Raw genomic sequence first — 15,891 nt, forward strand, 5'->3', positions numbered from 1 at the left:
TTCTTTCAAACATTTTCCCTCGCGCCAAAACAACAAAAATTACGTGGGGCTCCGTCACACCCACTTTTACTGCAATGCACTGTGGGACTGCGGCGGAGTGAGGCGGTGAGTGTTGCAACCAGCGCTCAGAAATGGTGAGTAATCAAGAAAGCGCACATTGTTGGAAAACATTCTTGTTCATTTTCTCTGCTGCTATTCTAGAGAGTTGCGCACTATTGTCGATTGTCCATATCCACATTTTAGTTTGAAATTAAACGAGTGAAGTTCCAGAGTTTATATAAACCGAATCTATGAATTAGCCTGCTATCCTAGCTTCTTCACCCGATAAGCTGGTAACGTTAGCTGTGTGGTTGACATCAGAGGGCGATGCTAACTGGCTAGCTAGCGTTAAAGCCCGAATAGCAGTTGTCCCAATGGGTCCGATGCAAGGCCATTTTTTTTACATCAAGAATAATCTGCCGTTTGGGTTACATCTAGATGTGTACACTGCTGTCCATTCTTTGATTATTTGATATTTAACGTTGAAAGGGTGTGCTGGCTTCTTTAATCAAAACAAGGCCGCAGTATCATTAGCTAGCCGTCTCAGGCAACAGTTTACGTTACATTGCACTGCATCAGTAGCTAACGTTACGCCTCTGCGCTTGTCAGCCAACCTGATTAGCAGGACTTCTTTCATTTCGGCGTTTTTTAATCATGTTAACTTTAATTGTGAATGGATGAAGCCCCAGTTCGAATATACTGTTGAATTGTGTGAAATGTTACAAATGACGAGATCTGTGATTGACTGGTAGCTTCTATCGTCTAATAAAGTTAGCTAGCAAAACGGCTAACGTTGTTTCTGGGAAGTATTGCAGTTTACGTGACGTGAACTTAACGTTAGCAGTGATTTCGAGTTGTGTGTATTGGGGATAACGTTTGTCTTTCTTAAATCCCTTTAACGTTACTTGCATGACATATTAATATTTATTTTAAACACATTTTTCTTTCATTCCAGGACGTCTTTTTAATGATCCGGCGTCACAAGACGACAATCTTCACTGACGCCAAGGAGTCCACTACGGTATACGAGCTCAAACGCATCGTAGAGGGTATTCTCAAGAGAGCTCCTGAAGATCAAAGACTCTTCAAGGTAAGTTACATATTCCGAGATTTTATTTAAGCTTTTAGCAGTCCATGACGTTTTAAAGCTAAACGTGTATCCGGACAGCGTTTGTCCAGTCATCAGAGATGTATCAGTCCAACTTAACTTCTGTCACCTGAAGTGAACAATCCTCCACTGGTACCTCACAGCGTCGCTCAGGTTTTGTGTTACAGATTATGACTTTTAGTGAGTTTATAAGCGCATTAGAAGTTTCTCATAATTTATTTTATGTTGACCAGTGCTTATTCTAGAAGTTTGTATATCTGCTCTCTACAGTCCTGTTTTAGTTCCTGTTTCTCTGTAAATTCAACAACAATCAACAGATTCAGCAATCTGTTTGTGAGTCTGCCAGAGTTATCTATCTGTGATTTACCTTCATGCGTTTCTATATGTGCGTAGCTTTGCCTTACTGTTCCTGTATGTATGGTTTTGGCTGATGTTAATGTGTGTGTGTGTGTGTGACAGGATGAACAGCTGCTGGACGACAGTAAGACTCTGGGTGACTACGGCTACACAAACCAGACAGCTCGTCCCCAGGCTCCTGCCACTGTTGGTCTAGCCTTCCGTCTCACTGGTGCGTACACACACACACACACACACACAGCGTATGCATATATCTCCTCTATCACGCACTCACTTTCATATTTTCACCCATCACACTAGTTAGTAGGTAGTACATTAGTAGGTTGACTGCTTAAGTTTTATTGATGGGTATTTGCCATCTCTTCGTACATACTCACACACACACCAGTACAATGTGTGGGCAGTAAGCATACACAGACCTGCCAACCGGTACGCATTTTGCGTAGCAACGACGCATTTTGGCTGAATCAAGGCCGACGTGGACAATTTATTTTTTCTCGAGGTGCTACTCAAAAAAAATTCTTCAAGGTTGGCAGGTCTGCATACAGAATTTTCTGAATATCTATTCTGTCTTTTCTGTATATTCTGTCTTTTCTGTAAACAAATGCTTAAAGATGAACTGAACTGAAAGAATCAACATTGATAATGTGTTGATTATGACAATTAAAAATAAATGACACTAAAAAAATAATTTTAAAAAATCAATACGTAGCCTTTTTTAAGCAACACCAAAATTGCGTTTGTTAGTATTAGAACGCTGCCAGGTTCAATGACGTCACTGGCATGGTAGGACCTGAGAAGTTCTATAGGCAACAGCTGCAGCATATTATGTATACACGAAAATTTGTAATTTTAATGGCATGGGTTACAAATTTGAGCCTGTGAGGGACAGGCCTGTAGTGTCTTGACTACCACTAGATGGGTTTCAGGCTCCAGCTCAACCTTCAGTAGGATCATTTGGGTGAAAATGACTGTGTGGGCGCTGCCGGAGCATGGACACTGGAATCTATCTGTTGCAAAGCAGTGGCGAAACGTAGGGAAAATGTTCAAGGAAGCCAAAGTGACGGGAAAAATGTGTTTATTTATGTATGTGTTTATTTCGGGGGTTATACATTTTGTGCAATGTACAACATAGATACATTTTGTGCGGCACAACATAGGCTACTGTAGACCTAGCCTAGGTCATGTAGAAAACTGGACGAGGGGCGCTTGAGACAGCAACACGCACGCTGTCTCTCTGTCTCCCTCCATCCCTCACACACATACATTGCCTACTGTACATCCTCCACACAACTGCATACTCACTCACCACCACTACATTAGGCCTATGCGAAGGCTATGTGCATATACAAATAACCTATATAACACGCATTGTCACGTCAATGTAGGCTAACGCAGTATGGACTACTGGCACTAGTAACAGCAACTCACACGGGCTCTCTCTCTCCCTCCCTTGAAACTGTTAAAAACTTCGTTACCCCAAGTTGACCCCAGATACACGGAGGATACACGAGTTTGCCGTTTATTTTAGGCTAACGTTAGTGGAGAGTTTGCAGATTTTTACCTTGTGGATGTTGATATTGCACGAGTCTCTTGGATAGCAGTACTGCGAGTTAAACTCCCTCGCATCAACAATCTGTCCTGAGACGGTGAACAACTGGCTTCAGGGTGAGTAGAAAGGGACATTGGATTCTGTTTACAGACCCGCTGTGGTTTAGTTACCAGCTAGTAAAAGCATTATTATCGATCTGTGATATCGTCGGAGTCATGGTTTATACTCTCTATGGTCGGAGTGCTAGCTTGTGGAGTTTGACATAAGAGTGTTTCCAAGGTGTTAGCTGCTAGCCCTTTCCTAGGTTGGATCGTATGGTAGCCTATCTAACACTGGACCTCACCTGAGGCTACTTCGAGATATTATTCCAAAGGGGACAGATAGGCTACTGCACTTAAAACTTTAAACGATTGAACGAACCTTCCCAGACTTTGTAATTGCGACCAGTGACTGCATTGAATGAACGAAGCCGAAGTTGAAACTTAGGCTCATATGGCACATAGACTGTGGGCTCGCCTTTCTATGAATTGAAAAAGACTACAAGCTGTTCCACCGAGTTTGCAATAAAGTAAGCAAGAAAAGGGTTTTTTAAGTCAGGATATGGCAAGTCAATGGCATTTATTCGTCCAAAGTTACAGACCAGTTTCCATAGTGCACATCTTATCAATAGTTTGAATGTCGTGTGTGTTTCTGCTCATTGACAAAATAGCGTTCAGTATGATTCATGCCAAATTAATTTCCCCTGTTAAAGTGTTCGCCTTTGTTTCACTAGTTTGGTTTCATTTTGTATGAGATTTTGTGATGTAGGCTAGCCTATGATAAATGGCTTATGGCCAATATGTAACTCAGCTAGGCCTAATGTTAGTTTCCTCAGCCATGTCAGCTAGCCTCAGACTCATTATCTGCTATGGCTGCTAGTGCTAGTGCAGAGTAGCTTACCATGCCAGTGACGTAGCCGATTGTTGAAATCCAACATGGCGGCGCCCGTGTAACAACAACACCACTTTTAACGTACAATTTTATCCCTTTTAATAAATTCAGCCATTTTAATCATTGTACCAATGAGAAGAAATAAAATACATCTGTTATATCACCTTTACTTCAAATTCCAGTTCAGTTCATCTTTAACGTAGCTTATATCTACTTGCACTTCTTCTTGCACACTTGTAGAACTGGGTGTGTCTGCAGGCTTGATTAACTGATGGGGTTTATTCAGCCGTATGTGTTTCTCAGTGCCTTGGCAATGGGCTTTTGAGGCGTTCTGATGAAAATAAGCCGGAGATCTGATGCTTTTTCTCTACGAAGCTCCCCCTAGCGTCTGTACGTGTCAATACGTGTGCGAGCCCTCGCTCGGTCTGAAGCTCTTTTCCTTTTCTTTGCATCTTTCGTCAAGGGTTTTCGCTGCTTCTTCGCCGGCTTTGCCATTATACATACGTTTGCAACAATCGCTAGCGTTTCGTTAACCTGCCTCTGTGCTGTGGATGCAGGATGTAAACTGATTCTGCTTCTCGCAATGTCTGAGACTGAAGGTCAGCGGGTACGATACACTGAACTTGCAAGCGGGATATTCTTCCTACAGGCAGTAGGGGCGGGCGAGAGAGTCTTCATTCGCCCTGTAATGAGTCATGTAACCATATACCGACTTAGGAAGATTATTAATTAACACGAAAACGTTGCCTGGTGTCCCTTTAAATAGATGCGGCTTTTAAGACCGCATTTAGCATGAACCTTAAATGTGCCCTGCCACACCTATTTCATTACTTTGTGGTAATGTCTGAAGTTCTACCATGGACTCTGTAACATTTTTAGTGGAAAACATGCCTTGGTTACCTTGTTTCAAGCCATTCTAGCGTGGTATAGAAAGCCTGCAGAAAGACTCGGCTCGATTTGCGCAAGTTCTCATTCATATTCAACGAGCTAAGCTGCTTGGCTCTGATTGGCTAACAGCTAGTCGTTTTAGTCCATAACATGACGGCTGTTATCAACTAATTTTAGCTTCATGGCATGAACTTAGTTTGGCTAGCAAATGCTAGCATTGTCCAAATGGTAGGCTAGCGAGTGCATTAAACCTGTATAACATAACACTTCCTTGAGTTGACAATAAAGTTTTACTTACGGACTGGGCACTGGTCGTAGACTGCCGTGATTGTTCCAAAAAATAAACTGAAGCCATTTGATCCACAACACTGGGTTCTTAGACAAAATGGATTGTTGAAGTTCTTTTCGTGCGCACAAGCCCGTTGACATTCAGCCATCCTTGCATAGGAAAACTCACAGAGCTAGACGAATTCTGTGGGCACGGTCTCAACTGGGCGAGCTCATGAATAGTAATGAGCTCAGTCAATTCCATGTCAAACTGAACAGTTTTTGCAATTGGCCTGAATTCTCCGCTTATTTCTTTTCAGTGGCTAGAGCTGACAGAGGAGGTAGTGTATTACTGTTGTCAAATGTACTTATTTAGTGTGCAATGGCAAGTTCATTTAATTCACTTGGTAAAACAGTGACCTCTAGTGGTGAAAGTGTCTTAACTATTAATATGACATGCATATGACTAGTGTCAAACATTTCTGCCTTTACATTTCCACCTCTCCCTCTCTCTCTCTCTCTCTCTCTCTCCCTCTCCCTCTCCCTCCCTCCCGCTCTCTCTCCCCCTCTCTCTCTCTCCCCCTCTCTCTCTCTCTCTCTCCCTCTCTCTCTCTCCCTCTCCCTCTCTCCCCCCCTCTCTCTCTCTGACCCCCCCCCCCCCCCAGGTGACACCTTTGAGCCGCTGCAGGTGGAGGCGTTCTCCAGCCCTCCAGAGCTGCCTGATGTGATGAAGCCCCAGGACTCTGGCAGCACCGCCAACGAGCAGTCTGTTCAGTGAACCAGGAAGCCCGCCGCAAAGAGAGGAGGGGGAGGTGGAGGAGGAGGGGGAGGTGGGGGTAGAATGTTATGCATCAGAGAGAGTTGGATGGACTACACACAAACAAACATGCGTGCGCACTCTCTTTCTCTCTCTCTCTCTTTCTCTCTCTCTCTCAATTAAAACATTTAAAAAATTTGAGAAAAAACACATGCACACACAATGGGGCTTATAAAGTAGTGTTACACACACACACACACACACACACACAGTGGTAAGGAGCAAAAGGTTGGCGATTCATTGATCACCTTCACCACCTCTATGGCACTGCTCTTTGCTACACCAGACTACTTAGCGCAATGCATATGACCGCATACAGCATAACCCTCCTGTTCAGGATACACACACACACACACACACACACAAGCAGACTACGTGGTGCAAAGCATACTGCAAACTGAGTAACACACACACACACACACAAGGCCAGTCAGTCTGGTGTAAAGCATATGACTGCGACTATACTGACCTGTTCAGGACACACACACACACACACACACCCACACATCCACGGCTACTCCGTAAAACACACACACACACACACACACACACACACAGTTTGATTGTCATTGTTTGAGAGTCAGAATGACTGACCTTATTTAAAATTCACTTTTTTTTCCTCAGTTGTATGAATGACCTAGGCTTTGCTTGAGGAGGGGGGGGGGTTGTAGCAGTAAGTTCAGTTTTGTTATCATTATTATAATAATTATTTGTTAACTTTGAGTCCCGTTAGATGGTGTGGTGAGAAGACAACATTTCTGTATTAAATAAAAAATGTAAAAAACAACAAAAAAAAAAAGAGAGAAAAACATGCATGAACCATGCTCCCTCCCGCTCCGAACGCAGAAGGCACAGGACAGAGACGAGCACGCTAGGCCTTCCCCACCCCAAAGCTTCCTCACTCGGCCTGGTGCAACGCTAGGCCTTCCCCACCCCAAAGCTTCCCCACTCGGCCTGGTGCAACGCTAGGCCTTCCCCACCCCAAAGCTTCCCCACTCGGCCTAAGGCAGCGTCGTGGCTCTGGCCGAGAGCTTTTTCCTGTGCAGAGCTAAGAGCTACCATCCATGGTCCCTCCACCCCATCCTCCTCTTTCTCCTCCTCCTTCTCCTCTCTCCTGTCATCCTGCACTGCATCCTGCATTATTTAATTTAATATATTATATCTGATTTAGGCCCGAAGGACACATACCTTTCCTAGAATTGAAATATAAACTTTTTATTTGGAGTCTTTTTTTTTTTTTTTCCTTTTTTTTTTTTTTTTTTTCCTTCTTCCTGGAGCTGATCTGGTCCTCGTCTGGAGTTACTGTTTGTTAGGTTGCATCTAGGTGTAGAACCTAAGGGAAACGTGGCTCTGTGCTACAAAATACAGATATTCCTCATGGCATGGTTCTGGAAGCAAGTTCTGGTTTTGGAGAGCACCATATCTGAGGACATGGTCTCTGAATTCAGTCCTGGTTTTCTAGGGCCGCTATGTATGTTTTGGTTCATGCCTGCTTCCTCAGTAGGTTTGCTGACTTTTTGGTTTTGGTTACCCCACAAGTAGCTTTGTTAGTTGATGAGTCGTTCAATAGCAATGTACACCATGGTGGTCTCTGAGAACCTTCTAAGGAGCACCACTCCCCTGAGTTTGGACACCTTATCGGATGTCATGCAACATCCAAAAAACCCAGTGACTTTCTCTCTTTTTCTCCAAACAAATGCTAAACATAGCCTGTAACTGTGAGCTGAATAAATATTTTTTTCTTTTCGTTTTTTTAAACGAGTGTTTTATTGTGTTGTGTTGATGAGGCATGTCTTGCAGTTTAATTGCACACTTAAGTTGTTTTTTGGGGGGGGGCTTTTGTGTTCAGTCTTCTTAAAATCTCTAGTTTATTTTATATCTTTGACAGCACATGCAACAAACACAACTTATTTCATACACATCTGACAAAGGTCTATTGTATAAAGTAATTTAGCTTAAGTGGAAAACATGTAAGTGGTCAACCTCGAAGAGCCTAAATTATCCCATTGAGAGAAAACATTGTATTAAAGTGCTGTGATAACATCATGTAAAAATAAAAAATAATCTATGTATTATTTGTATCTCTACACATTTCTGGAACTGAAATATTTAGCTCCTAACTTTCATGGTAGACCGTATCTTTTGTTACTTGAGGGACCACGTGTGAACTGTCACTGACCCCGTCACTCGAGAGTAGAATGCCAAACCCTTCGGCCTTGGCGTGGACAGGATGTGGAGAGAGAAGTAATTGAATCAGACTCGCACAACTGGACAGCTGACACAACCGAACGCCTCCATCACTACAGTAGCCTTTACAGGAGAGTTGAGCGCTCGCCGCGAATCCTTAGTTTTCTCTCCCAAATATGGGCTAGGAATGTACGGGGTGACGTCATGTGTGCCGGGGGTTCGGAGGAAGCCAGGACCGCAGCCGCGCGGCTACGCCTGTGAGTGCGCGCGGTGCTCCGCGGAGCACTGACATTGCACAGGACGAGACCGAGGGGCGGAGAGGAAAAGAGAAACGGGACGCCCTCCTTTCTCTCGCTCGCTCGCTCTCTCTCTTTTTCCCGGTGCTCTATCCGGGAATAACGCCGTGTCCAAAAAGTTTAAACGGGGCAAACGCGGACTGTAGTTCTTCCAGGAATACGCAACGCATACATTTACGAATTTTGGGGAAAAGTATCTCGTTTTCCCAGCTTCTTCTTGATGTGTTTTTCCTTTTAGAAGATTTTGTTGTAAGAGAAAGGCAGCATGGAAGATTTAGGTACGTGTTCTCTGTTCTTTTCTGTGTCGTAGTAACATTTGTAACATGGCACTCTAACGGTTTCTTGGCATGCGAAAGAAGGAGAGGAAGGAGGGAGGGAAGGGTGGAGATCTGGCGGAAAGAAAGGCAAAATTAAGGGAAATCCCTTAGGTATTATTTTATCATTCTAATCTGAGTCAGACAGGCCTTCTGAAAGAGCGACAACAGCGTGTTTTTGTTTAAGGAAATATTAACTCTTTAGCAAGACATTGGATGTAGGTTAGATATGCTCTGAAAGTTCTGTTACGCTTAGGCCTTTTAATTGCATAGACCATATCTTACATACACCGTAGCCTATGTTTTAATGTAGCCTATATTCACGTGTGTGTGTGGGGGGAGATTGGTAGGCTAAACCAAGGAAAATGACTTAAAGTCTAAACTGGTGACTCAGTGAGATACTCATAGCCTATATTACACATCTGCTTGGAAAACTCACACAGAAACCTCATCTCTTTCCTTGCTACATAGCCTACACGTAGCCTTCACACTGATTCCGTGCTCCATGTCCAACTGTTGATATTTGTGATGTGCATAGTAGGCTTAGCTGGTAAACTTCAGTGAGAGGTTTTCGTTAGGCCTAGGCCTGACTAATCATGCTTCTTCAGTCTTCCATGTTTGTCATCCCTCTCCCTCATTCTCTCCGTCTGTCTCTTTGTCTTTTGTCTCCATCTGTTTTTCTTTGCTGCCATGGCTTCATGTCCAACTGTTGATATTTGTGGTGTAGGGTAAGCAATGAGCCGAGCTGGCTACACTTAAATGAAAGGTTTCCTTGCTAGCTTTTCATGTGTTTTTAGTTCTGTCATCTCTCTCTTTCTCTCCCTTATTCCCACTCTTCCTCTTCCTTTCTTTGTGTCATGTCTCCTTCTATTTCTCTTTTACTTTTCTCTTGAATAAAGCTATATTTACAGTCTTTCCACGTAGTACTTACACAGCAATGAGGTAACTAAGAAAAGGACATGTTTATGTCATAGCCTATTAATCTGGAGGAGACTGAGTGCCCCATATCTTTCAGATGTCAGAGAGCTAGATGTTGCCTACTAAGCAAAATGCAGAATTCTTCTTTTTATGATCCAGGACATCTGGACCTGATTGGGTTGTGTGTGTGTGTCTGTGTGTGTGTGTCTGTGTCTGTCTGTGTGTGTGCGTTTGTGTGTGTGTGTGTCTGTCTGAGTGTGGTTGTGTCTGTGTGTGTGGTTGTGTGTATCTGTGTGTCTGTGTTTGTGTGTGTGTGTGTGTGTGTGTCTGTCTGACTGTGTGTGTGTGGTTGTGTGTGTATCTGTGTGTATCTGTGTTTGTGTGTGTGTGTGGGGAGAGAGACATACCTTTGTAGTGTAGGGAAAGCTGGGAGGGTGTGTGTTTATATGTCACTGCTGCTGGTGTTTGGATGGCCGAACACTTTCACAGAAAGAGAGAGAGAGAGAGAGAGAAAGAATGAGTGGGAGCGACAGAGAGAGAGAGGGGGGGGGGGTTTCAGTGCCAGAGTCCAGAAGAACCTGTGAGTCAAGCCAAATGGTTGACTAGTCTAAATATGGTCAACATTCCCATTGAGAAGACATTTGGCTCCTTATATGAACACTGCTGCCTTTGCAGTGTGTGTGTGTGTGAGTGAGTGAGTGAGTGAGAGAGAGAGAGAGAGAGAGAGAGAGAGAGAGAGAGAGAGAGGGGGTAAGTGCATGCTATTCTGTCTGTGTTTGTCTAATTTAGTATGAATCATTGTGATCACTGGAAACCACAAACAACTCCTATCCCGGTCCATCCTCTTCCATCAGAGCTAGAGTACCTGTGTGTGTGTGTGTGTGTGTGTTGCCAGGGACCGTAGTGTAGTCTCTCTAAAGTTTTGCCCAAACCCCTTCAGCAGCAGCAGTGACAACTGTCAACTGATGAGTGTGAATCCCCTCTGTAGTCCTCTGTAGTCCTAAACCACTGTGCCTATGAAAAGAAAGGAACTCCAACTCCCAGCAGCCTTTGGGCCTGGTCTGGAATATATTCAAATTTACTCATTTAGCATTTACACTGTTATCCAAAGGAATTCTATACACTGAGTACAAGGAGTGTGTGTGTGTGTGTGTGTGTGTGTGTGTGTGTGTGTGTGTGTGTGTGTGTGTGTGTGTGTGTGTGTGTGTGTGTGTGTGTGTGTGTGTGTGTGTGTGTGTTCGCGTGTCAGAGAGAGAGAGAGAGAGAGAGAGAGAGAGAGAGTATACTTGTCTCCTTTTGTTTTCATTATTATGTGGGTTGTGTGTGTGTGTATGTATGAGTATGTGTGTGTATGCATGGTTAGTAGAGTATGTGTGTCTACTTAGTATGTGTAAGTGTATGTTTAAGGAATAACACATCACTCTTCAAGGATATGGAAACCAGATATGCATTGGTGTCAGCAAGATAATTGAGAAGTAGATGACATTTTATGGAAATAATGTAGAAATGATCTAAAATATCTAAATCCCACATATCCTAGACATGCCAGTGTCTTGTTTCTGCACATTGTTGTTCTGCATTGGTGATCTATACTATGTTTTAAATAGCAAAACTTGTGTGGCGAATACTAACCCTGATGCATTATCATGCTAATTTGGATGCACTGCCGCTCTCTCCCTGTGTCTGCCCCTATCTGCCCACTGTGGCCTCTTGGTCATTATCCTCTCTCTGTCAGAGGGAGCAGGCCGAGGGAATGCTGCCGAGTTCTCTGGCTTATCACTGCTCCGTTTCAGCACACTGTGACGGGCGCCCCGCGTGCCCTATCTGCCTCCCAACACCCTTCCTCTCCACACCCATGTGCCCACCAGGGGCCAAGCTGCATCCTTCTCACGTCACGTGACGCCTAGTGTGTTTATTTATTTATTTATTTATTTTAATGGTGGCCTGGAATTACCTTTGGCTGTAGAGTGACTTTGAGGAAGCCTGTAGAGCCTGTGTGGGTGTGTGTCTGAGTGTGGTGTGTGTGTGTGTGTCTGAGTGTGGGGTGTGTGTGTGTGTGTTTGTGTGTGTGTGTGTGTGTGGGTGTGTGTATGTGTGTGTGTGTGTGTGTGTGTGTGTGTGTGTGTATTATGATGATGCTCTTTGCCTGTGCTCTGTATGCTGTTTAATAGGCCTAATAGCCTGCGTATGTGCGTGTGTGTCATGGACTGTGATGATGCTCTTGCCTATACTCTTTATGTCCTGTATGTGTGTGTGTGTGTGTGTGTGTATGTGTGTGTGTGTATTATGATGATGCTCTTGCCTATACTCTTTATGTCCTGTATGTGTGTGTGTGTGTGTATGATCATGATTCATGGTCATGACTCGTGTTTAATTGCTCCTCTCTCTGATTTCCCATTTATCCCTCCTCCTTACGACTGGCATGCTGGCTGATTGGTCGCTGTGTGCGCCATGCTGGCTGATCCACTGGGTGATTGGTCACTGGGTGTGTCTGTCTCCTTCTAGGAATGCCTGAGCCACTTATATACCCTCTCAGTCCCCGTATTGTTGTGTTTGGTACGTAACTGTGTGCACGCCTCTTTCTCTCTCTCTCTCTCTCTCTCTCTCTCTCGGCGTGTCTCTCTCTGCCCTGCACGGTGCATGTTTGTGTTCGCTTCCTTTATCTCTAATTCATCTATTTCCTTTTTTATCTCTATTTCATCTCATTTCATCTGCCTCCGCTACTTGTCTAGTTTGCTTTTTGCGTTAACCGTTGGTTGGCTGTGCCTGTGTGGCGTTATTGTCTCTAGTCACCCATCCTGCTCCCATCATGGTGCTCATCCACTAGATACCCAGTAGCCCCTCCAGTAGGTTTGTCTGTTTGCTCATCCTTACTGTTGTTGTTCTTTTTCTTGCCGTCGTCTCTTGTTTTTGTTCACGGCCTCACCCTGTTTCACCTTTATCCATTTCCTCTCTTTCTCTCTCTCTCTCTCTCCCTCGTTACACCCCCCTGTCTCTCTCCTTCTTTTTCTCCCTCCTTCTCACCCCATCTCTCTCCCTCTTTCTCTCTCTCTCTATCTATCTCTCTCTTTCTCTCGTTACCTCTCTCCTTCTCATTCCCTCTCTCTCTTTGTCTTTCTCTATCCCCTCATTCTCTCCCTCTGTCTTTCATCCTCTCTCTACCTCTCTCCCTGTGTCTCTCTCTTTCTTTTTCTCCCTATCTCTCCCTCACTCTTTCTCTCTCTCTCTCCCTCTCCCTCGTTACATCCCCTGTCTCTCTCCTTCTTTTTCTCCCTTTCTCTCTTCTGCTCTCTCTCTCTTCCTCCTTACCTTTCTCCTTCTCACCCCTTCTCTCTCCCTTTCTCTCCTCTCTCTCTATCTCTTTATCTATCTCTCTCTTTCTCTCATTCCCTCTCTCTCTTTGTCTTTCTCCATCCCCTCATCCTCTCCCTCTGTCTTTCATCCTCTCTCTACCTCTCTCCCTGTGTATCTCTCTTTCTTTTTCTCCCTATCTCTCTCTCTCTCTCTCTTTCTCTCTCTCTCTCTCCCTTTCTGCCCCATGCCATTGCAGACCACCTCCTGGCGGACCTGGAGAGCTGCACCTCTCCCCTGGCCAGATGTCCCGTCCTGTTGACCTCTGAACCTCCCGCGACCTCTGACCCCACGTCAGCAGGCCTGCAGGACCCCACACAGGCGAGACCCCCACCCCCCGCTTACACACCCCAGCAAGTAAGAGAGAAAAATAACACACACACACACACACACACACACACACACACACACACACACACGTACACACACGTAAAGGCCAGAGTAAAGAAGCCATAGAAATACATAAAAATAGAAATACGCAAGTATCAAGAGAGAAAAATAACGCACACACACACACACACACGCACATAAAGGCCAGAGTGAAAAAGCCATAGAAATACACAAGTATCAGACACATCTCTATGCATTAGTAATACTGTGCATTAGCAATTCATGAATTCAAGAGACAAGCAAGAGAATGCCTCCCCTTCCCTCCTGCGTTTGTTTTGCTTTTATACTCACACACACACACACACACACACACACACACTAACAGACAAACACACACACACACATACACACACACACATACACACACACACACACACACACACACACACACACACACACACACTAACAGACAAACACACACACACACATACACACACACACACACACACACACACACACACACACACACTAACAGACAAACACACACATACACACACATACACACACACACACATACACACACACACACACACACACACACACACTAACAGACAAACACACACGTTTGTCACTTTTATTTGTTTTTACTTCAGACTGTTTCTTCAGCAATGAAGTCCAATGGATCTCAGAGTGCCAACCCTGACAAACTGTACAGGTAGGTGGTCTCTCTCTCTCACACACACACACACACACACACACAAACACACAAACACACACGCACGCACACTCTCACTCACTCACACACACACACTCACTCACACCCACTCACTCACACATTCACTCACTCACACACTCTCTCTCTCTCTCTCTCTCTCTCTCTCTCTCTCTCTCAAACACAGACACAAATGCAAACACAAACTCACAGAAAGCCGCAAGCCACAGTTAAACTTACTTAGCTCAATGGGGAGAGATTTAATGGCTTTGAAATCAGATTATTTTTCTCAGTAATGCTGAAAGTCAAGCGTCTAGCCTGGGGCTCCAAATCATCTGCGATGCCCTTGTGACTCCTGTTTACAGAAACGGCTTGTCAGGGATTGTTTACAGAAAAAAAAGATCATCTCTTTTTGAGCTCCTGAAAAGATTGCAGATAAGAGTGGTATGTCAACTCAAAGGGGTTTAAAAGTTTGTGTGGTTTTTTTTTTTGGACAAGTAAATTTGGAAAGTAAATGTTTTTCTTTTTTTCCCCAAAGTCATGCCTTGCAGCCTTCAGATTGTGCTAAAAATAAAATAAATGCATGGTTCTCTGTCATGCCTTGCAGCCTTCAGATTGTGCTAAAAATAAAATAAATGCATGGTTCTCTGTCATGCCTTGCAGCCTTCAGATTGTGCTAAAAATAAAATAAATGCATTTAGAGGTTCTCTGTCATGCCTTGCAGCCTTCAGATTGTGCTAAAAATAAAATAAATGCATTTAGAGGTTCTCTGTCATGCCTTGCAGCCTTCAGATTGTGCTAAAAATAAAATAAATGCATTTAGAGGTTCTCTGTCATGCCTTGCAGCCTTCAGATTGTGCTAAAAATAAAATAAATGCATTTAGAGGTTCTCTGTCATCCTCATCCGATTCTCTTTCCCTCTCAACTCCCCGTCTTTCTGTGTTTTTTACTTCTCAAGAATGACATTTACAGCCTGAATACTTTAGTTTCTCATTTTTACCCTTAATTAGATGTACAATGTCCCTCGGTCTACCTCACTCACTCTCTCTCGCTCACTCACTCACTCACTCACTCACTCACATATACACACTCACATATACACACTCACACTCACTCACTCACTCACTCACTCACTCACATATACACACTCACACTCACTCACTCACTCACTCACTCACTCACATATACACACTCACACTCACTCACTCACTCACTCACTCACATACACACTCACACTCTTCACTGAGATTTGTGAACAATAGTCACTCACTCACTCTCTCATTCATATATACACACTCACTCACTCTCATATAAAAACACTCACTCACTCACTCAGACACTCACTCACTCTCTCATTCAGACACTTAATCACTCGCTCATATATACACATTCACTCACTCACTCACTCACTCACTCATATAAACACACTAACTCACATATACACACTCACTCTCTCACTCAGTCACTCACTCACTCACTCACTCACTCATATACACTCACTCACTCACTCATATACACTCACTCGCTCATATACACTCACTCGCTCATTCAGACTCTCACTAACTCACTCGCTCACCCAATCATATATTCACACTCACTCTCCCTCTCTTACTTACTAACTCACCCATCACATATACTCACTCACTCACACACACACACTCACCCAATCACATATACACACTCACTCACTCACATATACACACTCACTCACTCACATATACACACTCACTCACTCACATATACTCACTCACTCACTCACTCACATATACACACTCACTCACTCACATATACACACTCACTCACTCACATATACTCACTCACTCAC

At 44.0% G+C, this 15,891-nt stretch overlaps 2 protein-coding genes across 6 annotated transcripts in view; both read left to right on the forward strand.

The window, feature by feature from the left end:
- The first annotated feature begins 35 nt into the window (after nt 1-35).
- On the forward strand, nt 36-7,716 carry LOC143137543 (elongin-B-like). Its single transcript, XM_076297780.1, has 4 exons — nt 36-134; nt 995-1,129; nt 1,607-1,715; nt 5,807-7,716. Exons 1-4 carry the CDS (start codon nt 132-134, stop codon nt 5,917-5,919), a joined length of 360 nt encoding a protein of 119 aa, XP_076153895.1. The 5' UTR covers nt 36-131; the 3' UTR covers nt 5,920-7,716.
- A 629-nt stretch (nt 7,717-8,345) lies between these two features.
- LOC143137544 (transforming growth factor beta-1-induced transcript 1 protein-like) overlaps nt 8,346-15,891 on the forward strand; it is a 17,162-nt gene continuing 9,616 nt past the window's right edge. Inside the window, exons 1-4 of one of the 5 annotated variants that reach the window (XM_076297781.1) lie at nt 8,346-8,719; nt 12,179-12,229; nt 13,224-13,381; nt 14,008-14,069. In XM_076297781.1, the coding sequence (XP_076153896.1) occupies nt 8,707-8,719; nt 12,179-12,229; nt 13,224-13,381; nt 14,008-14,069 (284 nt within the window). In that variant the 5' untranslated portion in view covers nt 8,346-8,706. Of the gene's footprint in view, nt 8,720-12,178; nt 12,230-12,462; nt 12,520-13,223; nt 13,382-14,007; nt 14,070-15,891 lie in introns of all 5 variants that reach the window. The other 4 variants (XM_076297782.1, XM_076297785.1, XM_076297783.1 and 1 more) reach the window with 4 other exon arrangements.

Source organism: Alosa pseudoharengus, unplaced genomic scaffold (assembly GCF_046254945.1).
Source record: "Alosa pseudoharengus isolate Yale_2024_CS ecotype anadromous, Long Island Sound unplaced genomic scaffold, YU_APseudo_1.1 YU_APseudo_1.1_scf_21, whole genome shotgun sequence".
Lineage (NCBI taxonomy): Eukaryota > Metazoa > Chordata > Actinopteri > Clupeiformes > Clupeidae > Alosa > Alosa pseudoharengus.